Source organism: Uloborus diversus, chromosome 6 (genome assembly GCF_026930045.1).
Source record: "Uloborus diversus isolate 005 chromosome 6, Udiv.v.3.1, whole genome shotgun sequence".
Classification (NCBI taxonomy): Eukaryota; Metazoa; Arthropoda; class Arachnida; order Araneae; family Uloboridae; genus Uloborus; species Uloborus diversus.
The window spans coordinates 88056897-88082371 of NC_072736.1; the positions used below are offsets into that span (position 1 = coordinate 88056897).

Sequence of the window (25475 nt, forward strand, 5' to 3'; positions counted from 1 at the left end):
GAATATCAAGGATTCTGCTTTGATACAAATGATGTATTTCAAAACATAACTTCACCTCTGTTAGATATTTGATGTCTTTTTAATACTTAAGTGTACTCGTGTACGCGCATTTGAAGTAATACTTCCTGTATTCATATTTTTTAACACTTAAAAAATATGTGAAATATAGAGTTTTTCACTTTTAAATACAAAGAATTTTTATGTTTTTGTTAGCATCAAATATTTAAAATATGAAGGAAGCGCTGTATTGTTTTGTAAGAAATGCTGTTCACAATAATTACAACAAAAATAAGTACCACAGATAAAGCACTGAGTTTGTACAATTCATCAATAATAATAATTTCATTTTAAAAAAGAAATTGAGAAAGAAAAATAAATAAAGGATGAAACAGTAATAATAAGTTTTAAAGCAAAAATAAATAAATAAATAAAACAATAAAAAGCATATTTTTGAACAGTGTTGAAAATTTTCGGAGGGGGTTTGAACCATAAAATCCCACCCCTTAAATGCGGTGCGTCACTGCAGCATAAGAGTCCACCCCAGGAACCTAAAGATGATACCAAGGATGAGACCTGACTGTGACTACTTCCGCATATTATTTATTTTGATGCACTTTTATTTTCTTTTGTTATTTTTTTATTATTATTTTTAATAGAAAAGTTAATATATTAGCTACTTTTGTATTGTATAAAATGTGCTGTTATTTTGTTTTTATATGACTTACATTTTTACTAATTCAAATTCAAAATAATATGCTAGAAGTTTTTTTTTTTGTAATTCTGTTGCAAATTGCCTCTCACAAAATGCTCAACTGTAAGGCTTAAGTTAAAGTGCTCTTTGTAGAAAACTAATTAATAGTTGAAATTAACCGAAAAATAAACCCTAACAATTTGAAAAACTGAATTCTATATCTTTTTTTTTTTTTTTTTGAGGAATCACGATTGCTTATTGTTTTCACTTAACCGTAGTTGACCTTTATTTTACTTTCCTGTGCTTCCTCTGGTCCACAATCCTCCCTGAACATTTCCTTTCTCCTGGGCAGTAGCGTCCATACACCCCTCAATCGACTTTATTCATTCGGTCATCGTGACTTGACACCAATCCTCTTTAGACAAAAACGGCATCCAGCTCACAATATCCAAACACTGGCATTGATTTGAATTTTGACGTCCGGAATTCAAATTATGTTTATAGCAATTATGATTACGAATTATGATAGGAGCCGTTTGTAGAAACAAGAAATCCAACGAATAGGGTCCGATCACAATTCGTGATTGCGAAAAACATTATTTGAATTCAAGACCAGGGATGCTGATGTATGTTGCGTGCTGGGTGCTTTTTTTTTTTTTTTTTAATTTTAACATAAGAAGAGAGGCATATTTTGTTGTTTAAATTCGGTGTCAAATGTTGAAAAGATATCTTTACATAATTTGCAACCTTAGACAGTTGAGAAAATATGGATCTGAGGGTAGAAAACTGATGTTGGCATACGGGAAAGTAGGCGTGTTTAGTTCTAGATGGAACTGGAACTAAACAAATTCTATATCTTATTACTTAGATTAAAAGTTGTTTTGTTAGTTTTTGTGCTCATTGTAGAACATTGTCGTATCTGCAAAAATCATCTGCTTAAAATTCAGAAATGCCAAAAAATTTTGCAACCAGCAAGAATATTGATTGTAATTTTTATACGACCCCTCATATCACATTTCCCGGATTACGCACTTTTTTTTTAACTACGTGCTTAGAATTTCATGTCATTAGTTCGTTTTTCATTCACATTGTTTCAGCGAAACGACGTTGAACACTATGACGATTTTTCTCGGCACCTCCGTCTCTTTTTCAACCTTTTTTCTGCTACGTTAACTAGGGAGTATTACATCTCTTAAGCCACTTTTTTCTTATGTCGTAAGAAAGAAGAAAGCAGCTTAAGTGCCATTATTTTCGCAAGTAACCATTCATTTAGCATCCAGTAGTAAAGACACATAGATCTGCAGATTACAAAGCCATTTAGTAGGCGATTGCAGTTCATGTCGTCTGCTACGTAGAATTTCGCTGAAAAAAATGACCTTGGATTTAAAAGGGAAAAAATGCCTAAATAGAGTTTTATCCCTTTTCCCCCCTTTAAATTCTAGCTTGAGGATATAAATTAAAGCAAATAATTTCCCGAGAGTCAGAAAAGGCAAATCCAAACATTTCGCTGAAGTGATTAGAACTGTAATATGCTTCAATTGTAAGAAAAAAATTTTTTTTTAAAAAATCTGCTTGTTAATATCTGTGGAATGCTAATCACTGCTCAAATAGACATTTTGAACCTGGTTTCTTGTGTATTTTTTCTTGTAGCACCTGAAATAGTTTTCAAAAATGGCCTATCTCATAAAGATATTCCGAGAATATCAATTGAATGAAATCATTTGTTTCGTTCATTTATCGACCGTATTTCTTTTTCCACTCATTTTTTTTCATTCATCAATATCATTTTAGTAATCTTTCATCATTTAGTGACGTTATGAAGCAGTTCTTGCTCGAAGTGCGTAGTACAACGTAAGTAGTAAAGCTAACTTTGCAGAAAAGAAATGTCGTAATAAAGTAATTATAATTATTGCACTGAATGTGGCAGAGTTTATCTCTAACTTTTGCTTTAAAACTGAAAACAATACAAAACGAAAGGATACAGCAAAATAATTCTGGAAAAATTTTGTTGTTTCTTAAGCTAACGATTGAAAATGATCCGGCGCTGACAAACGATATTTACAGATTATTATTTTTTTTTCTTTGAACAAACGTTTTTTTTTTTCATCTCTTTTTCCTCCTTAAAGAAAATTTCTATATATTGTAACAGTCTTACTGATATTCTGAAAAAAAATTTTGAACGCAAAAGCACTTATTTTTGTGAGTCATAATTTTCATAAAAGGAAGATATGGGAGATTTCGCGAATTTTAAATGAACATGAATAATCTTTCGTGAAAAAGTATTTTGTGAGGCTTAAATTTTCACGATTATGACAAAATCGCGAAAACTAAGTGTGGGTACAATATTATGTAATTACATTTTGAAATAAAAGTAATATAATGCAAATGAAGCGAAATATTTGCTTACAAATATAAAAGCTTGTAAGACAATGAGTAAAAAGCGCTCCACGTTTACCGATCCGTGAAAAATGGTTTTGCCATTACGATCACAATTTTCTGAATTCATATCTAATCAGTATTTGCCATTTTCTTTCTGCGGCTATATTTTTACTATTATTTTTAAATTTTTGCATTAACATACGCGACGCAAGATACAAATCGTAATATCTTTTCTGCGACCACTCATGTATCGTTTCGTCGCACGTGTAACTAACAAATCATACGCGCCTATTCTCGACGTCGACGCGGTGAAAAAGAAAGAACAAAAGCGAATATGAAATTAATAAATTGGAGAATGGATCTCTCACATTGCGACTACCGTCTCGCGATTCCCCCTTTTTACAAATGGTAATCGAATTCTCCACAACTGATTTATTAGAGAGTGGCTAGGTGGCTCGCCATCCTTTAAGTGTGGTAATTTTCAGCGACTTAATTGCAGTAATAAAATTCTCTATGCCCGTGTCCCATCCCCATGGGTGGTCCATGTAGCTTGTGAATGTTCGGCGTGTCATTTCAAAGCGAGTTAAGTGTTTTATTGCGTAATTGCAGATGATACGGAGAATAAGCAGGTAGAGATCTTATCAGATGTTTTATGGCTATCACTGTTGACCTTCTGCATAAGTTTCTCTATTCAGTGGCTCTTCGGTTACTTGGTTCGAGATTCATCTTTATGATCATTTAAGTCCTTATAGCACTAAGGATTACGCATTAATAGATTTGGCCTGAAACTTTTATTGCTTACTTTCAGGGCCTGATTTGGAAATTTTAGGTGAGTAAGCCATAAGATACACGGGCTGTCTTGAATAGTACAACCAAAAAATGTGCTGTAGAGTTGCAACCGCACACCTTTTTTTGTCCTTGAATATACTACTAGAGGCTAGGGCACACTAAGGGTATGAACTATGAAAACAAAATGCTAGATAAGAAAAACAGGCTGTCTCAATCTCCAAAAACTGCTTTTGATTTTAAATATTATATTAAACAAATTAAAATAATATTTTGTTTCGATTTCGTACATGGTTTACTATATGGGGGGGGGGGGGGGCGTATAAATCTAATACTAAATTAGACTCTGCTTGGGGGAGTAAAACTTTACTTGATGCGCAGCAAATGTATTGTCAGCCTAAGTCCAAAACACTAGATTTGAGATACAGGGTGCGGAGAAAGTTCCCACAGTTTTGTTTAAAACTTTTTTTTTTTTTTTTGGTATTAAAATCGTATGTTGGCGATTTATTTGGCACATATTGTTTATTGGCATTAAAAGCATTTGAGGTTTAATCATTTGTTCTTTGTTAGTTCATTGAGTTAGTGAGCTATGAATCGTGAAAAAGTGCGTGTTACTGTCGTTGAATTACACAAGAAGAAAATGAAAAAAGGGAATGAAAACATCCGATATTATTCGAACGACTGGATTCAAGAGTAAAACAGTCTATGACGCTGTGAAACGCTACCAAGAAACTGGAGGGACTGCCGACCGTTCACGGAGTGGTCGTCCAACCACTGCAAAATGCCTGGAATGAACTAACGGTGGATGCGTGCGCGAGCATCGTCGGCAATTTCAGACTGCGGCTCCGTAAATGTATTGAAACACAAAAAGCCAATTTTGAAAAATTGTTATATTTTTTTTGTTTAATGCTATTATTATTGTTTCAATAAAGAGTTTTTATTGCTTTAACTTGTTGATTTGGTGAATTATGTGTTAGTTACAGCCTATTGAAATATCTAATAAAATTGTGGGAACTTTCTCCGCACCCTATTATCAATTTGAAAGTGTTATGAACATTACTATAAACCATTTTACAGATATCAAATTCCTACAGAAGGTTTACTGAGCTTTTAAACTACAACTGGGCGATTCTCGAAAAAATTGTCCCTTGCCTAACCCTAAATTTTTTATTTCTTCCAGCTAACCAAAGCCTTCAAAAAATAATGCTGTTGGGAATAGTACATGCTTTAATATACTTTCAAAGCATAACAGTTAATCCCACATTTAATTAATAGTTACTTGAATAAAATAAAAAACTTAGCGTTACGCACCGACATTTTTGCGAGAATTGCCCAACTACTGGTTTGTATTATAAAACAACTAATTGGCCCGCTGTACTTCAAATGGATTTAGTGGAAGTGACTTTTGCGTCATTGTCGACGATGTGCCGTACCATTCAATCATTAAGTGAGATGTCGCTTGATAATAGTTTTTTTTTTCTTTCACGCAATAGAGTCAAAAAGTTCATTTAAATATTTATCAATGAATGAGTGAATGCATAGAATGTAACCTGAAAGCAATATTGCCTCAATTTGGAAAAAAAAAATCACGCAAAATTATAAAAGAAGGGAAATAGTTCAAGCTAACTAAATAAAGGGAAAAATAAATTAAAATTGAGATAGCGAATGTGTGTGTGTGTGTGTCAGAAGCGATTACCTAGAAAAATGCATAGCAAGTAAAAAGTTTGAGCGAATTTTAAGTCTTTAATGAGAGTTTCCTGTGAATGTAGGGAATTTCAATGGGGTTTTCATATTTCTGCCTTTAAGCTTTCAATTATCAAGGAAAAATTACAATGATAGAAACAAAAATTTAAGCGAAGAGCACATACATTTCAAAATAATATTTTCAAAATTCTGAACAACTTTTCTGGTTGGATGATTTTGGAATCTGATTGTGAACTGTTTTTTTTTTTTTTTTTTTTTTTTTTTAAACCAATAATCAATCTTTAAATGGCTGTTTGTTTCTAAAACAAACTTTGAAAGACTAAACACAATGACTTACCCATTTTCCTTCTTATACTTCATTGCAAAACGTCAGACTGTCAGACCATAATGCACTATTTTCTTGCAAACGCTATTCAAGCGTTTAATGCCGTCACTTGTTAGTATTTTTCCGTCCACGTGTACTATATCTTCGAAGAAGCACAATAAAAACAAATTTACATCCTCCATACACGTATAATCTTTTCTTTTCATTTTCTAGCGTTTAGTCAGTAGCAGACGATAGGTGAAAAAAAAAATTACTTTCAGTTTTATTCAGATGTCGTCTGCTTCAAAAAGAAAAGAAAAACATTTGAAGTAAGAAAACTAAATAAAAATACGTATATAAATGGAATTATGTAGCTTAACTAGTACCATGCAGCGTAGCACCATGTATAGCATAAGCAAAAATTTCTTTGAAAAAAAAAATAAATTACCGAACAAACAATAAAACATGAACATGGCGGAACCTGAATGGATTCTCACAGCATTCTGCCAGACATGGATTCCAACTCTATGGTTGGATGTATTCACAACTCCAACGAACTATAGGGGGCACTGCAACCACTGTCTAATGGCGGACGAAAAAGGTAAAACAAACGCACGCCGTAGCTTAAAAAATTCTCATAAGCCTAGTAAATTTTGTTCGTATGCACGATTTTTTCGCTTTATTCTTTTTAAATTAATTTTCAAAGTCTTGTGGATATTCTGGTCCACGTAAAAAGAAATGAAAATTCAAGAAGCATTACTAAATGTCAAAAATTAATGCAAATTACGTAGTTCTAAGCAGCCATTTCCACGGTGTTGAATTCGACATTTATCAAATCTTGATAAAACTAGATAATAATTGTGACCTGACAAGAATAATAATTAATGCTAGATAATTTGATTATATGACATTACGAATTATTATCAAAAGAAGATGATACTTCTTTGCCTTGCTTGGCTAGCGCTAATTGTTTTGCATTGTAGCTGAGTTATTTTTCTCAAATTCCCGAATCAATCAATTTAAAAATTTTCTGTTTCGAATGTTTCTAATTTCTGAGTTATGATTTAATTATGTCATGCTATGCAAATCAACAAAATTCTCACGGATATATGGTGGTAGTTTTCTTTTCAATTGATCTACCATTACTTCTTTTTACTTATCGAATTCCGTAATCTTTCTACCATTTTATTCCACTCATGATAAAAAATAAAAATGGTTTAACTAACATGCGGAATCTCGCCAAGGTTACTTAGCTCGCACAATACTAAAACTATAACCCTAAACAAATTTGGCGAAACCTTTCAGCTGAGAATAAAAGCAATAAAATAAATTCTTTCTCGCTTAAACATTTTTCATTTCGTTCTACATTAATATATTCAAGAAAATATTTTGTATACTGTCCTTTCCATCTAACTGCTGTAAAATATGATTAGTTAAATTAATTTAGGATTTAGAAAAAAAAAATCCCATATTCTTACAAATTCACACAAAACAATAAAAAAAATTTTACCTGGTATAACGTTATCCAAGTTTGTTAATCCAGAGTTTTCTAGTGTTTACGCTTTCACCATTTAACAATCAACTCGCTTTTTAGAAGGAAATAATGAAAACTAACATTTTTTTGAGAAGCTCGAGAATACTATTAAGGGACGAAATAATTTCTGTAACTGAAAGCAATCTAAGACACATCGAATGCCAGAACAAACTGCCTGTATTTACGTCAACTAACACACGTGGAACGCAATGAGGCAATGTTTTAGTTTTTTCGGCAGTTTTGTAAATCACCGCAAGGTAGCGTATTCGAGCGCAGGAGTTGCGAATTAGTTTTTGAAGGAAGTTAACCAATTTTTGCATTAAAAATCTTTAATTTTATTAGATTACAAAAATATAATGTAAATTTGTTGATTGATAAAAATAATTAAATAAATTCAAATTTATTTATTTTTTTGCTCAAGAATTTTTGATATGATTAACATAGAAATTTGCAACTCCAGAGCTAGAATCGCTACCTTGTGGTGATTAACAGCATTAAAGAAAAAGGTAAAACATTCCATTCCACATGTTTTCTTTGGGATAAATTACAGGCTTCAGATAGTTTGTGATGTAATGCAATTTCAGAAGAATAGAAAAGAAAGCTTTTCCCATAAACACGATGAAAAATTACTGTCATTCACTAAGCGTCAAAGCAAGTTATAAGTTACGGCATTTATTTGTTTTACCTTTTTCATCCGCCATTAAACAGTTACTGCAGCGAGCCCTATAGTTAATTGGAGTTGCGAATAGATAACGAATAAATACCTTTGTGCTTAAAAATTAAATGAATTAATTGAGGCAGTGAGAAGCAAAAGGATGTAGGTGGACATTTTCAAATTCTGAGTAAAACGCCTTTAAAGATAACATCCGAGGCAGGCTTTCATTGATTTTTTTCTAAATCATGCTATACAGCAGCATCTACCAGGGCTACTAATACTATCTCTTGCCGCAAGATAGAGGAGAGGTACTCCTACTATTTGTACTGGTTATCTCCAAATTTTTAATTTTGCCACTTACATCCCTTTGCTTCTCACTGCCTCAATTAACCAACGTTTTGATGTACAAAAATTGCAAATTTTTGCGCATCAAAACGTTGGTTAATTGATTCATTTAACAGAAATAGATGTTAAGAAAAGTAAATAAATAATATGCCAAATTGAGCAGTGCTTCTTTTTCTTGATTTATTATAACTCCGTCTTGTGCTTCCTTCGGCTCCATTATCTCTCTGTGCTTCAGTAAGATTAAAGTGGCCCGTTATTATTTATCCTGTCGAAGTACTTTCACTTTCGGACCACTTCCGCTGCGATAAAAGATGTTCCTCTCTGTTCGGACTACATATTTCCGATCACAAATTTGCGTGCGGTGGAAACCAAAATTAGTGGGAAAGAACCTGTAATAATAGTTGATAGGTAATTGAACATTGCTCACACAGAAAACATTTATTTGGAAATAGAATGAAATAACGAAAGGCATCATTAACTTAAGCGTTTTGTATGCACTTGAACATTTGTAAAAATGCATTTTAAAAAATTGTTTTAAGTTCGAGGCAGTACATGAACTTTCACTTTTTTAAACTCAGAATAAAAAACGCATAATGTTTTTAACTCTTTAGCCGGAAAAAAAAGAATATTTTTTTTTTCGAGAAAGAGCAACGTGAGATTATCATCTTAACCGAGAAAAAGTTGGAATTAAATTGTATGAACAAAAATTACATTTTTCAAATTTTAGTCACACGGGGATGGCCGATTGATAGACGTGGTCCCTTGGAAAGTGTGCAACCATATTTACCAAAAGTAGAAAATAGCATGACGTCAAATGGCTTTGTATCTAGTCGTACCCTAATTTGCAATTCTTAAGTAGAGACTTATTTTTTTTTCTCCTCGTATTTTCATCAAACTAAGTGAGTTCAAAGTATGGAAACCCGTCGCCAATCGTTTCGTATCGTCGTAGCGAAAAATTCTCAAAAATTTGTTCATAAAGATAGAAAACAAACGTATATTTGTGATCTGTGCATTTCATTTCATATTACCAAAACTAGCTTCTAATTTTTTTCGATACAATCAGTGATATTTGAGACAGAAGATGCATTACGGTCTACGGAAAGTGAGCATCTTTGGACATAAGATGGCCGCTGCTCTGAAGTTGTCCAATCTCTCCGCATTTAGGTTCTCTATTTCCAATGGCGGCTGAAAAAGGTCAAAGACTGACCCGCGTGATCCACTTCCGTAGGATATGACCTATTCAATAAGACATCTGCCTTGTCTGCACAATATTGAAATGCTTATCTTTCTGGCAAATTTTATAAATCTCAGCAAAAGGTGGCTTATTCAATCTCTAGAAGCATGAATACGTTTTAAAAGTGGTTGTTTGTAAAACGAATTTGAAATTGGATTTCCTATTCATGAGGCGATTAGTCGAATCAACGTTTTGAAAAAGTTGCCTTTTAATTAGTTGACTGTCGTTTTTCCTTGTGCTCACACGAGGCAACGTAGTTAAATCACTTTTCTTCTACTAAGCCGAATTTATTCGAGCATCTGCTTCCCAACGCAGTTAAAACTGAACACAGCTTATTCAACTAGTTTACTTGTGTGTAGAGCGAATGCTTGGAAATGTCCCGATGAGTTGAATCAACTAATAAATTGGTTCAACTCATCGAGTTGAGAAGGTAGCGGCTAGCGGCACATGTGCCGGGTGTGCCTGATGAGTTGCCTGTCGTTTGAAGGATGCCAAACGATTCCTTCACTCTTCATTTTTTTTCTCTGGTTCCACATCCTGATAACCAGCTGTTCGAAAGTTGATTCAGCTAAGTTGCGTCGTGTGAAGGAAACCTAAAAGTATCAACTACGAAGCACAAAAATGTAAAGAATTGCAGTCACTTTTCAGAGCTACAAGAAACTCCCTTAGGGTCTCCATGGCTCTGTGGTAGAAGCTTCTAAGCCGGAGGTCGTGGGTTCGATTCCCGCCGGTGCCCTGGATGTTGGTTCCTCCTCTTGTGTTGTAAATCTTTCCTGTGTGTGTCCGGAGGCAAGGCGCTTAGCACGTAGTCCTCTGTGTATCTGAAGCTGTTTAGCTTCGAAATAAATAAATAAACTCCCTTTTTCAATGCAAAAGGATGTGCATGTGACACTTTTGCCCATTGTCTTTATGCCCCCAAGTATTTTTTGCATTGATATTTCGGGTGCCCTTTAACCTCACAATACATGTATGCAACATTTTGCAAATTTTGCGCCTTTTTTTTAACGTAGTACTTTTGCTTTTTACAGTAGAGATATTTATTTAATTCTTACATTCAACTTGTAAAATAGCTACATTACACGCATAAGAATGAAACTTTTTTTGTTGATTATTTTTCTTTCTTTCAGGTGCACATCAAATCCGGTTTTATCATGAATGGTGTGTGTGTTCGGTGGCGCGGTTGGCTCGATCTAGAAAGGCTCGATGGTGTTGGCTGCTTAGAATACGACGAGGAAAGAGCGCAGGTATTACATTACTACATCTATCAATGTGATTGCAATTCATTTTTAGAAAATTTTCTGCATAAATAAAATTCGTGAAACAAAAGCAAAACGTGCAAAGCATAGACATTTTTTGGTTTACTTTTCATGCTTTTCTAAGCACATTTAATGAAAAATAGATAGTTGACAAACAGTAGTTTATGTTACAACACGGTTATAAAGGTACAAACTCTTTGCCAGAGCTTAGGCATAATTGCAGGCAAATACCATGCAGCTCGTTATGGCGTCCAGAGACTGCAGATTTACCCTTATTTTTCTTCTTTTCTTTCTAATGAAAGTATTAACGTTTCTGAAACTCTGTTAAATGGCGATTACCTATAAATTTGCACCTTAGCTTCTTACCTTCACTTTAAGAAGTGGAGTAGCATTGCAGACCCATTGCTGGTATGCAAAATAATTTCAGCTACAAGTGTGAAAGTAATCTCTGCCTAAAGGTAGGTTTACTTCTTATAGCTCTGTTATGACAACTCAAGACTTATAACTGACTTGACAAGACTTATAAATAAAGGTGAAACTGCTGTCTCTGAATGTCGGAACGAGATGTTTAGCACTTGAATGAAAAAGTTTTGCACTGCAATATGATTAAAGTAAAAAACAAAAGTAAATAAAGCAAATTCTCAAGAAAAGAGTTTTCCCATGACTATTGTTGTGTGGTGAATTTTTTGCACTGATGAAGAGGCTGCATTGTATCCTTGACTCAGCTTTCTGCTTTATTTTCTTGAGAATTTGTGCTTAATTTTCGTTGACTATTTACTTTAAGTTTCGTATTAACATTGTTTTTCCAAAACAAGGTATTTTAAGTTATCTTTTTAAAAAGCTTTTCTGTGACTGATGAACTTGTAATAAAATCCCAAATACACAGAGTCCTTACTATTGTGTTTTTCCCCCCACACTGTAGGTAGAAGATGCCGTGTTGCGTGAGCAGATCGAGCGGTATAATCAGCGCGTGCGTGACTTCGAAGAGAAACAGCGCATCTTCCGAGCGCAACACGACAGGCACGTTGAAGCCCCAGTGGAGGTAAGGCCCAACAGGTACAGAACAAACGCTGAGTAGTTTTTCATTTTCATTTCTTTGATTTTCTGTTTTACGTGACAACAAACAGTTATTAGATGGTCATGTTCAATAACTGCATTTCAGCAGGGAGATGGGGGTGAAGAAGAATGATGGTATTAAAAAAAGTTGCTTGGGCGTGAAAAAAATTTAATTTTTTTGTTTTAATACATGCGCGATAACTGTTTGTTGTTACAAATATTTTTGATTTTGATTTGCTATACAAGCACGTTAAAATATAAGATAGAATTTTTTTACATGAGTAAGGAACTCGTTAATTAAAAGTGATTTTTTTTGCACAATAATTTTGAAGCAGTTATCGGATAGGGTTAAAGAGAAATATGTTCGTTTGATACACAACATTTCTGTTTAATTAGTATGGTATCTACAAATCTATTTAGAAACAAGTTTGAAAATTTTAGTAATCAAATCTTGGAATTATTCACCTGAAAAAAGCACTAGGCCGTTCACTTGATTGGGCAAAATAGACTTTTGTCAACCCTATCTTACGTTTACTTGGAAATGTACAAGTTCCGGCTGATATTTAAAAAATAAATAAATGAAAAATAACCTCGAATTAAATGATGTAAAAACTCCTTTCTATTCTCGCTTCCAACCAAATCGGCATTTTATGTAAACATTATAATGTCTCAAGACCTTTCGGAGTTTTTTTCCTTTTCTGAAGAATATATGCAATAAATTGAAAAATAAAAAAAGCCTTTCTGATACAGCTCCTGCGCTTAAGAACTTCAAGCAAGATGAAAATCCTCACCAGCTAGCAGCCAGCTATAAAAAAAAGTTCTAACAAAATACGAAACTTTAAAACTAAGTGTTTTTAAGAAACAATCTTGGTAGAAAGATAAAAGTACTTATATATATAATGCAGTGAACAGAATTCATTGAATAGAAGACAGCAAATTCTATCGTTTTCCGAATCCAACGAATAACATACAAAACTTTCCTTTGTCTGGCTAAGTAGTATCATGTTTCGAGCACTTAACTCGGACCCAAGGCAGCGATGTTGAGCAAATATACTAAACGCGCGTTCCCTCGCGCTGGGTATAGAATAAAATGAAATCACCCCACTTTAAAAAAAGTATATTATACGATTCCATTTCAATATAAAAAAAAAGTTTGGAAAACCACCTTATATGAAGAAGCAAAAAGCAGATGTAGAACGGTAGCCCGTCGGCTTGTTTGGGCGTAAAAAACGTCTGTTCGCAGCTGTTTGGGCACCACCGTCGTTCCAAATTCAAAAGGAAGTTCCCCGGCGATTGAATCGTACTTGAAAAACTGGTGGGTGCTGATAAAACAAAATTGGAAATTTTTATGAAAAGAAGGAATTTTAGAGCGCCGTTTTAATTGATGAGTATATATGTACTGGAGGGACCTTTATAATTTTAAATTGAGTAGAGGGCGTATCGTCTTTCAGACGGGATGGGGTGTGCAGTCAGCATATGTCTTTTATAAAAGAGGTTTTTGTGAAGATTTTTTTTTTTCGGAATTTTTTAAGGGGTGGTGAAAGTAAGTAGCTGAAATATAGTCCAGTGTGGGAACCCCTTTTTTTATCTATCCTTTGCACAATTTAGTAATGCATCAGAGTTTTATGTGTGTGTATGTGTTTTCAGCGTAAGTAATTTCTGCTTAATTCTTTTTCTTTAAACGCATGTTCTTACCATAATTCAGTCGATACATGCCATTAAATCATTGCAAACTGTTAAAATAAGCAAAGTCTTTTTTTAAGTTTTAAAAAAGTCAATCACGAATAATAAAAACGCTTCTAATACTTTCAACTACATATGTTAAAGAGTAGTCGGAATTTCTAACTGGGTGACCTTTTCAACACTGAGGAGTTTTAAATAAAGAAACAGAACCGCTTTTAACTGACAGTAAGAGGATCTGTAGTAGCCTATAGTAATATATGTACCAGTGTGAAAAATATCGTCTGATAGTTTAAAGCAATTTTTTCGCAACTCCAGAGCTGGAATACGCTTCCTTGCAGTGATTAACAATGCTACCGAAAAGGGTAAAACATTCCGTTCCACGTGTTTTCTTTGGGGTAAAATTACAGGCTTCAGACAGTTTATGGTGCAATGTAATTTCAGAGAAATAGAAAAGAAAGCTTCCCACAAATACGGTGAAAAATGACTGTCATTCACTAAGCTTCAAAACAAGTTATAAGTTACAGCATTTGTTTGTTTTACGTTTTTCATCCGCCATTAGACAGTGGTTGCATCGCCCTCTGTAGTTTATTAGAGTTGCGAATAATTAAATAAGTAGAATTATTCTTTTGAATCTTATGAATTAATTGTTTGCCAATCTTTACTTATGTTTTAAATTATTTATCAGTCAAGTATTCTCACTTCAAATGAACGGTAGTCTCTGGTTAATAGCTGCTGAAAGAGGCAAAACAGAAAAATCCAATAATTTATAGCCTGCTTTTAAGATTAGTGAGTGATAGTAATTTGTGGTTCTGTTCATCGCGTTTCTCTTTTTTTTTCTTGAAATTGTATTAACATTACAAGTTGTCTGAAGCCTATATTTTACCTTAAAGAAGGAATGAAATGTCTGTAATCTAGAACGTTTTCTAATTTATTATCATTCGTTGACATCAGTTCATTTGTCATTGCATCATGCAAATTTACATTGCTATTCAGTCACTCAACATTACCTAATTATGCCTTCATTGATTAGGCGCACCCTGCTCTAAGCGTTTGAGCCCCGACTTAAAGAATAGGTAAATGTTTCTAGTATTTACATTCAGCAAAATTCTGTGTGCCAGTTACGAATGAAGCACTCTAAAAAATGTTTTTTTTTTTTCTTTTCTGTTGCCAAAAACGTGTCACGAGTGTAAGATGCTAAAATGATCAACTATTTCTTGGAAAAAACAGAAGGAAATAAAAGGTTTGATCTAGTCTCGTTAAAATATAGCTGAAAATAAACAAGCGTCATTATTTTTTTTCCACTAAATAATTTCATGTGTAGCTTTTCTTTATAAAACATCCGTTGAGAAAATTTTACATAAAAAAAGCGAGATATACATAGTTTAAAAGACGTAACGCGTTTCAAAATTAAAAAAAAATTCAATTGCTTCACTGTAAAAAAATTCCGAAACGTTACTGGTTATTTCCGTGGAACGTTTCGGGATTTCAGAGGTTTTCACCTATTTCCCCGCAAAATCAAGTATCTTCGCAAAAAAGTTTCCTGAATTACTAAAAGATACACGAATGCAGACTTTTCACTTGTGTGAAAAATGTTTTTTTGCTATCAGTTTAAAGGTTGACTGAGCGCGTTTATTAAGCATATCGGATTTAGTTTAGTTACGGCTCGTCTGGATTGACTAAGCTCCCAATGGGAGCAAATAAGTCACTGGATAGCTGCAGCTTCGCGAGGCAGGAATTGCAGGCAAGGAATATGTTTGCTTCTTGCTTGCAATTATTCGCTTAGCTTTGGCCATGGTTGAGCTAGTGCTTCTGGAGCTTTCTTGGTAGACTAGGAAGGTTCTAACCAATTACATTAAACCTATTCAATTTTTCTAAAAGGTTCACGACTGGCTTTAACAGGGAAGATTTCCCAGTATTTCAGGAAGGTTACTGACTTTTATCGGAAAACGTTCCTGGTTCTTGTAAGACATGTTACCAGGGCCCGATCAAGACAAAATGGTGCCCAGTCCTGGAAAGAAGATTGTGCCCCACCCCCTCCCATGAGAAAACCAGTCCAATTTTAAAGTCAATGTTTTATACTAGAAACCTACACATTACTACAGAAACCTGGGATTTGAATACCAAACACTTGATAGTCACATTGTTAAAATGCCTTACCTTAAGGTGAAAATGAGTTTTAAAGAAAAAGCAATTTAAAACTGCAAAAATAGCAACAAAAAAAAAATATCTTACTAATCCGGACATTAAACTTTAAAAAGGCTTCTTTCTGTCTTTATCAAAGGCAAATATGTCGATCACATCATCGAAATCTAATTTTGATGTCACAGAATTTTCAATAGTCAATAAGGAAAACGCCTGTAAATTATCCTGACTGAGAAACGCAGCTTCTCAAACGATTATTGATTCTTTTGAACGCTGAAAAGGAACGTTCACTGGAACAGAAAAAAAAACGAAGTAAGTTAGTTAATTTAGGTTATTTTAGTGCCCCTAAATTTGTGGTGCCCAGGTCCGCGGACCCGCCGGACCGTGCGTTAATCAGGCCCTGCATGTTACTGGTTGAAATTGGACACATCAGCTGCCTATTATTATCCAGGAACGTTTCTGAATCGTTTTTAGTGTTTATTCAAAAATCATATTGTGCTCATTTTGAAGAAGATTGCCACAATACGAAGAAATGAAATTTTACAGGAGAAGCGTTTGAAGTTGAACTCTTCAGGCAATTTGCATTAAGAAAAATAAGTTTACTGTGCTCTCTAGTGGTTAATGTTCGAACAAAAAATGTGGCATTATTTTCCAAAGAAGATCACGGCTCCTTTGAAGGCCCTTAAGCGAAGAAAAGAAAAAGGAAAATTAAAAATTTTGTATTGTGGCACTTCCAAACAAGCTCTTTGTTTAGCTCAAATCGAGAAAAAAAAAAAAAAAACGCAAACGCTGCGTTTACCTCCATAAGTCCAATTCCAAACATTTCACTTCTTCTGAGAGAGAGATGTTTAGAATTGACTTGCAGTCGTGTTTGGAACGAAAAACTTCATTCACTACGGTTACTATATCTGTGGGAAGATTCTGTTCAGTTTGAAGTAATTCAGAGTGACATCTGCCAATTGTTAGAAATCCAAACAAAAAAACCGATGCCGTGTGATATTCCTTGATGTGCCCCGACTACACAAACCTGAATAGTGTCGCCAAAAAAGAATCTGTTTCCCGATAATCTTGTGTGTTTGGGACATAGGATAGTTTGTAGATCTATATCTTATAATCCTAAACGGACTACATAGATCCCCCTCTGTGATAAATCGCGATGAGAACAGAAAATTTGAGGCGGCTGAACGTAACAGACAGATAAAAAAAACAGGTGTCATGATTATTTTTTTAATGTCCTTATTTTACTGTTGTTGATACCTACAGTGCTGGCCAAATTATTAGACTAAAGAGTTTTTTGTTTTTTGTACACTATTTGTACTAAAATACTATTTATTTTACTGTTAAAGTACAGTACATACTGTACACTGATTATTACGTTATTTTAGCATAATTTAATGTTTGTTTATGTTCTTTGTTTATCTATCTACGAGGAACATAACCTCAATCAGCTTAAACAGTTCACTAGTTCTTTTTATTAATGTGTTCTGTTATATTTAAAGTTAGTTTTAGGTAATTAGTGAGTATGTGTATGTGAGTATATATAACAGTGAGTATAAACAATTTTTTACCTCCTTTTTTAAAAAGTTAAGAAATGGTGTAAACCTTGGGAAAAGTATGCCAAAAAGACTTAAAATGCTCATCAAGAACAAGGGAATGCATACTAAATATTAGATAATTATTTCACTGTTCATTAATGTGTCTATAGTTATGTAATCAATAAAGAATTTGCTTTTAGAACAGTCTTAGTCTAATAATTTGGCCAGCACTGTATCTGCTTTCTAACTTGTTTGCATGGTGAAATTTTATCTTCAGAAAAGCAACAGACGATTTTTTAAATAATTATTACGTAGATGAAATATTCTGGTTTAATTTCAAATTAAATAACATTGAATACCAAAAATATGGTTAAAAAGTGTTGGTTAAATTTTATGAGCAAAAGATGATTAGTGGTTGATTAAGCTCAGATTAAAATGCGTAAGGAGTTAAAAGATGATTTCAAAAGTAGTGAACATTGTATCGCTCGTCTAACAGAGAAATAACGTAATTTTTGAAATATTTGATCTCATTTAGATATTTCGTATTTAATCTCTTTATTTATCTATTTATTTATTTTGTTATCTATTGGCTTTTGGTTTACATTTGTTATGCCTGGTGCAGTGATGAAGCGGGCTCTTTTATATAGTAAAGCACACACCACACTATAAAGTCGTATAAATTTTAAGCTTTTAATATTTTCACGTGCAATTTTAGTTTATTCAAGACATTTAATAAATAAAAAATAGAGAAAGATAGGAGCTCATAAATTCAGTCAAAAACCTATGATCTGAAAACGTAAATTGAAGAACTATAAACAGATGTTTGGTTACTAAATGCTTAAAAAAATAAGCGCTTCCACGTTGGTAAACTATGCTTGTTTGTTGGCATAATATTGGGAAGGAAAAAGAAGATATAATAAAATATTGCGAGTTCAGATTTCAGAAAGTATAAACTTACGAGTATTCACCACAAAATTGTATATATTTGTGTGTGTGGGGAGGGGGAACAGATTTTTTTTTTAAACAACGAGAAAACTAAAAAAATACTCGAAATCCGCTTTTTAATTGTTGCCAGAAACAGTGAAAAATAATAGTAACAGTTAATTTTGCTAATAAAAGTTAACAAGCTAATTTCAGGGCTGAACTTAAGCAATGTGGAATGCTTTAAAATTACTTTTCATTGTTTTTGGCAGCAATTAAAAAGCGGAACTATGTTAACTTCATAATTACTATTATTTTTTATTGTTTTTGGCAACAATTCACTTCCGTGGCACAAAAAGGTCGCGGATCAGGAAAATCAGGATTTCAAAGCCTTTGCATGAAAAATTTCACTTAAAAAATGTGTTCTCCCCCCAAAACAAAACTTTTACCAACTAGAAAGCTATCGATATCAGTTCTTTGCATCACAGTTCTTCAATGAAGGGGGGGGGGGGGGGTAAGGAAAAAAAAAAGTACCCAACTTTTATCGCTACCTGGAACAAATGGATTAGGCCGATTTTCCCCAAAAGCAGACCCTTTAATCCTCGGAAGTAGGCAGCGGTCTCTTTCACAAAAAGCTCATCCTTCTATGGGACGAATCTTCAGTTATTTGTATTGATCCAGCTTTTCCTCTGCAGATGGCATAACAAGATAATGAAAAGACGGTTGGAGTTTTTGACTTTAGCTTAGGGTTCTCCTGCACTGAGAGATATATTTTATAGTTCATAACATTTATGATTAAGTTTTATACAATTCATTTGCATACGACTTAAAAATTAAACCCAACCCATCTTTTTCTTTTTACTACAGTTAAATATCAATTTGAAATGTAATTTTGTTTTTGCTTTCGTTATGGTTATGAACAGTTTTCTTATGACAAGAATTTTTTGAAGTGAAACTTTTCATGCGAGGGCTTTCAAATTCTGATCCTCAACTTTCTTGTGTGACGGAAAGGACGTATTTTTTTTTTCAATTGCTCAATTGTTGCCAAAAACAAAGAAAATAGAAATAAAAAGGTAAAAAACTTCAGAATTTCAATTATTTCCACAAAGAATAAAAAATAATAGTTATTGTAAAGTTGATTTTGTTAATTAATTTAATAAATTAATTTCAAAGCTGAATATTTGCAGCATACGTTTGTAAGTATACAAATATATATAGAAATCATATATTTGTGGATTTTTAGCATTTTAAACTTTTCAAATAATGCAGATTTTCGAAGATTTCTTTGATTGAAGTCAAGTCATCAGTTTGAAAGCGTTGTCCACATTGCTTAAGTTCAACCTTGAAATTAGTTTGTTAGCTTTATTAACAAAATTAACTTTATAATTCCTATTATTTTTGATTATTTTTGGCAACAATTAAAAAGCAACAATTTTGTTGTGAAAATGCCTAAGGCAGAGCAGGAAAAAAAAGAGCGAGGTGTGAGAGAAAACATGCGGGTAAAATAACAGTTCAGAATGTTAAAAAAAAAAAAGTTTTTTTTTTCTAGAAAATTTAAGACTAATCTTCTTCCATTATTGTGTATTTTGGTTTCACTCACTATTGCATTAGAGTACATTTTTATCTGTAGACTTCAAAGCTCTTCTATTTGCTGCTCTGACTTTTTAATGGGATTTTATTCAAGAACCCTATTTATAAACAACATATATTTTTTGCGTTTCCTATGAATAGTCCTCATCTAGTTTTAAAATATACTTCCATTGACGCCTTGTATGAACCTTTTTTCTGTAAAGAACAAGGAATTTCCATTGTAAAGAATTTCGCACAATGAACTTTCCGTACAGACTCAGGAGAAATTCTCTAATTTTCGCAAGTTGTTTAAAACGTCTCCATATAACTTCCACAGAACCATCTACAGTCATTCTCTATAATCGTTATGAATCTTTGAACTTTAATTACGATAATAAACTCCACAAAATATACAGACACTTTGCGTAGGATACGGGGTTTTTTTTTCACATCCTTTAGAATTTATACTTTTCTTGCATTTTTATGGAATCTACAGACTTTCGATGTGTATTCTCGGAAGACATTTTACTCAGTTACATAAATTGCTTTCAGTAGGCGTAGTAAAAAAAGATAAACTAAGTTCATAAGCCTCCATGGAAGTTTTAATAAAGGAAGCGTTTTCCTGTTTTAAAGTATGATCACCGTGATTATTTATTAGCATTCTCAAACTAAATTAATGACATTTAGCTGTACCTAGTTAAAAAAGCAAATTTTGGAAAATCTGGAAACACGTCCATTGCCATCGGAGAGCTAAATCGAAATTTCTCTTTTTTATTCATAAAATTTTCCACTGTTCCTTCAATAAGCTATGAATATGATTTCGAACACTTAAGCACGATTCCCTCCTAATCCCAGTTGAATCACAGTTCCTTTTCCACACAGAAACCTGTTAGATTCTCACAATCGTGGAATCTCCTGAATACAGTCGCATCTATAAGCCACTCGAAACACAACAGTAATTAAATACTCCCTACTCCAAATCCACCCTCTAACTCCTCCAAAGCATTTTTTTTTCTGTTCCACGCTTCCCTCAGAATCTCTTGCATATGGATTTATGCTGACTAACGCGGGAGCTGTTTTATTTTGTTTTTGTTCTTTTCCAGAATGGAATCCCCCCGTTATTAAGGAGCGGGGGGGGGGGGTCACCTAATCTCTCTATTGACATAGTTAATTCCTGGCCTCCGATGGCAGGGTTCATTTTTTGAGGGCCACCCGGGGGTGACGAAAGGCCAATCCCTGGGTCACGTGATACTCCGGTTACTGTTTTACACTCGGGGCGCGGACGTGCATAATTACATGCCGGGGCACAAAAGTGTTACAAGCGCTTTGATTGACAGGGCGCGTGGCGGCGCTGCGCTCGTCGCAGATCGCGATAAAAAGAGATTTTTAATGTCTATATAAGAACAGAGGTTCACGGTGTTGGGCATCTGTGGGGATCGGTTTTGTAAACTCTGTGCGAGCTGGGATACAAACCTGGGCCTTGTTGAAAGATGGCCTGGAGATTGCATTTGCTGTGACAAACGTAATCTGTGATTGATTTAGGAAGAAATTTTTTGGGAACGATCATTTAGGCATTAAGGATAATTTTGAGCTATATAGGTTAACTTTGCACCACTTCATCGTCTTTAAAACAAACTGTAGTGTCCCCGTGCTGCACTCTGTCGGCAAGGTTATAATATCAGTTTTATACTTTTTAATTTTTTTAAATAAGCTGGCAACACTGTACACAGCTCATTGTGTAATCCAGCGTTCCTCAACCTTCTTTGATCCACGGACCGGCGAAAGCTATTGAAAAAAAATTGCACTGACCGGTGAGGTTTTTCATTTTTTCTTTTTGAAATCATAAGTTTAAAAAAAAGAAAGAAAGAAAAGAAACAATTCTAGCGAATCGTTAAAAACACGTGATCCCCCTCCCTTTTTCTTTTTTGCTAATAAATAAATAAATACTCGAATCGGGGACATTTTAAAACTTGTGAATTTTTTTTTTTTTTTGGGGGGGGGGGGGGGGCTGCTGAGGCGGTTCGCCTTTTAAATTCATAAAAAGTAAATGAATAAATAAATATATAAATAAATTTAACTCGGTATTAAGGAACTGAAACTAAAAGTATGCAAATGTTAAGTAATTATTGTAATGATTATACACAAATCATAAACATTGGTGAAAAATCATAAAAAGTAATGAAAATTAATCACGAATTTTTTTAAAATGTCATTTGTGTTTTTTTTTTTTTTTTTTTTTTTTGAGAAAGGATTTTTTTTTTTTATAGAGACAAGTTACCAATCAAATTTTTCTGTGCCAGATCGCTGGCTTGGAATCACTGGTGTCATTAATCCATTATCTCTGAAGCTATTGTTTGGAAGCCACCCTTTAAAGAAGATTTTGAGAGAGAGAGGTTGCTGAAATCTCTCTTCTCTCTCTATTGTGATATTCTTTGCAATATAATGGATAGTAGAAATTTTGTAGTATTATGAAACAAAAATGGAGAGTTTTTGCCATCTAGACATTTCATTTGCTGGTGGAACGTTGTACTATTTTTAAGAAAGGTCTTTATTTTACAACGTCTTTCTCACATGGATCCAAGTTAACTTAAGTGGCAAAATAACTTTGAACCAGGTTAATAATTCATTTTAAATTACCTTTTTAATATTTTAAATTTTAGATAACTACAACATTGCGGAATTTTTCATGTGTTTTGTGCCAGTTAATCAATAACACTATTGAAATATGGTTGGGGCTGTCAAAAGTAGTGAAATCAGATCACAGTGACACTGAACGACTGCTCAGAAATTGCATAGTTTATCTGTTGCATCATTTCATTATGCAAAATACTTTAAATATAGACTTTAATTTTAAACGGCTTGAATGTGACTTGACGAACCTAAAAAATATTTTACATTTTAGGACTTCTCAAAATTGACACACTGTCGTTCGAGTAAGTTTTTCCCTCTCGTAATTTTTTGTAAAACAATTGTACCGACTTTGGAAATTACTCAATATACTATTACTAAAAATTTTAAATAAATCTTTTAGTTAGACAGCCGTTTATTTTCACCTAATAAACTTCTCAGTTAACAAATTTTGATTTGTCATCACGTGGGAGCCTTATAGTCCCAGAACTTATTTTTGTCCGTAAACAGCCAGAATTTCGTCAAAAAATGTTAAAATTCTGATAAACTGGGAAGAAGTGCAGGAGCTCGGCTCCCGTGAGCTCCCATGTAAATTAAACCCTGCTCATGGGCAAAATACTCCGTAATGTTTACCACAAAAATCCTCTTCAAATCGTTTTTTAATGTCCCTTTCGTGCGTCTGATATCTGCCCTGTTGTCACCATGAGACAATAGGACATCACGACCCCAGAATTTAACGTTTAATCTTTTGATAGGATTAAACTCAAACTGGGGAAGAATATGAGGGGAAAATGTTTAATACTCCCGCTTCCTTTAATGACCGTTGTCATGGTTACTGGTAGGTCCTGGGAAACGGTAACTTTGCAGAATAGGATGATAGGGATTAGGAATAGTTTAAAAAAGGATGGAATTAACAATTAGTCTCGGGGATTAAAAGACTTTATGTAGGAAACCGTTAGTAGGTGAGGGGAGTTTGAAGGATAAAAAAAAATATTTCTTTTGAATATGCTTCTCCTGGGCAATAGATTTTAAAATTGTATGGATGTGGGAATATTGGCCGAATTTGTTATGGAGTTTTAGTTTGAAAAGTTTTTAGTTATGAGGCAAAATTTTGGGTATTTCGGACAACTTGAATACATAATGCTCAGTTTATAACGAAAGACAAATTAGTATTCAGTTTGTAACGACAGTCGGAGTAATTGATTGTGAGCCAGCCGCTAGAGCTTCGAACTATTATAGGATTTTTTTTAAATGCTAAATTTAAATGTTCTGTTGTTTTGTTCTCTATGTGTGAAAGTACTCGTAGATAACATTTGGTGTTTTCGTATGTGGTGACTTCTTTAGCTTCCTGAGGAAATACAATGTAACTGCAACGCTTTTAATGCATCGATATGAAAAGTTTTGTGTATAATTTTATTGTTTAAAATTAGTAATTGTTTTAATTTTTGAGGCACTGAATGTATATATTCTTTCCAGGGTCGGAAGAAACAGAGTGAATTAAGTCCGGATAGAGCGGGGTCAGCAAGCAACTAAACACTTTCTCTCTCTCTCTCGTACTTTTAATTTCCTTCCGGTGTTCCAAGTTCTGCTGCCCCGTGGAAAAGACGAGTCGGCTTAGACAATGGAAAATGTGTCCACTCAGTTCTGCGAGTATCTTTTTCGTTTGGAGTGATGCCAAAGAGAAATGTAACATTCACCTCTAGCGCTGGATGTTTCAGAAGAAGTATTTACTGTACATATCTTTTACACGGACTAAGAAATATAAAATGTAAAAGACTTTATCCTGTTTGCATTATGTGATAGAAAGATATTATGTGTGTATATGTTGTTTTATGTTCAAGGATATGAAGTTTGCATTTCTGAAAGTAAGAATAAGGATGTTAAATGAGGTGAAAATTACGTTCAGCTCCTTTCAATAAAAAGTGACATGGCGTCAACCGCGGTGACTTTGCCATATCCAGGGAGAATTCACCCACTTTTCAAATGTTAGTTTAACCAGCTATGGCGCCCCGATGGGATTTCACGGGAGGTTATTGTGACCTTCCAAGAAATTTCCTTGCTCGGGCAATTTTGTCTGACGACTCGACAGAATTATCATCACTCGGCGAAATTTGGAGTTCCTATTCGACAAAATTATCATCATTCGGCGAAATGCGAAACTCTGACAAAATTATCATCATTTGGCTAAATTTGCAGTTCCATTCGACAAGTTGAGAATTTCTGCCCTCCCAAAAATTCAAGTTCGGGACGCCCCTGATTACTTCTGAAGCTTGAACGTTAACGTAATTGATACACCTTTTATTCAATGCAGTTCTTTTTCAATCAAAATGTAAAAAGAATTCAAACTTCAGATATGATTTTAAAAACTGTACAAAAGGGGGCGAAATCACCTCGATTGACGCTACAAGTTGGAAATATTTCAATTTCAATTTGTATTTGGATGCATTTAAAATAATCCAGTATATGCAGTGTTGTAGTTAAAAAATATATTTGTGGGAACTCATCTTTTTTCAGGATAGATTACATGACTGATGGATTTTTGTTTGACCACAAAAGGTCAGTTTCGATTACAAAACCAGCTTTTTTTTTTAAATACAGAATTAAATACGCGTTTTCTCTCTCTCTCTCTCTCTCTTTTTTAAAGTTATTTGAAATTGATTTACTATTAACTTTCATTATTCTTTCAATGACAACCCAAATATTTCAAAGCGTTCCATCCCAACTACAGCACTATCAATATGGTCAATTTTAAATCTACAGTGAATAACATATTAACATGCTCAAACTCTGATAATTTTATTTCTGAATTAGTATGCAAAGATTGTTTCCTGATGCATACATACACCTGTAAACGTATACCAATTTATTTTTTCATAATTTTTATTCTTATTATTCTGAATTTTTTAAAAAATACACGGACTAGTTGTATTTGTAATTTTTAAAGTGACATATTAATATTTAAGTGAAGAAATTTAAGACTACTTTAAATACATGTCTATGACAATGTGACATAAGCTAAAAGTCGCACGCAAGTATTTTAATAAATGTCAATT

The 25475-nt window shown here is 33.6% G+C and overlaps 1 protein-coding gene across 1 annotated transcript in view; it reads left to right on the forward strand.

Annotated features, from left to right (window-relative positions):
• LOC129224523 (protein big brother-like) overlaps positions 1-23996 on the forward strand; it is a 47562-nt gene extending 23566 nt beyond the window's left edge. Inside the window, exons 4-6 of the mRNA XM_054858988.1 lie at positions 10760-10876; positions 11811-11944; positions 23899-23996. Coding sequence (XP_054714963.1) covers positions 10760-10876; positions 11811-11944; positions 23899-23923 — 276 coding nt within the window. The 3' untranslated portion in view covers positions 23924-23996. The remainder of the gene's footprint in view (positions 1-10759; positions 10877-11810; positions 11945-23898) is intronic.
• Positions 23997-25475: the final 1479 nt, after the last annotated feature.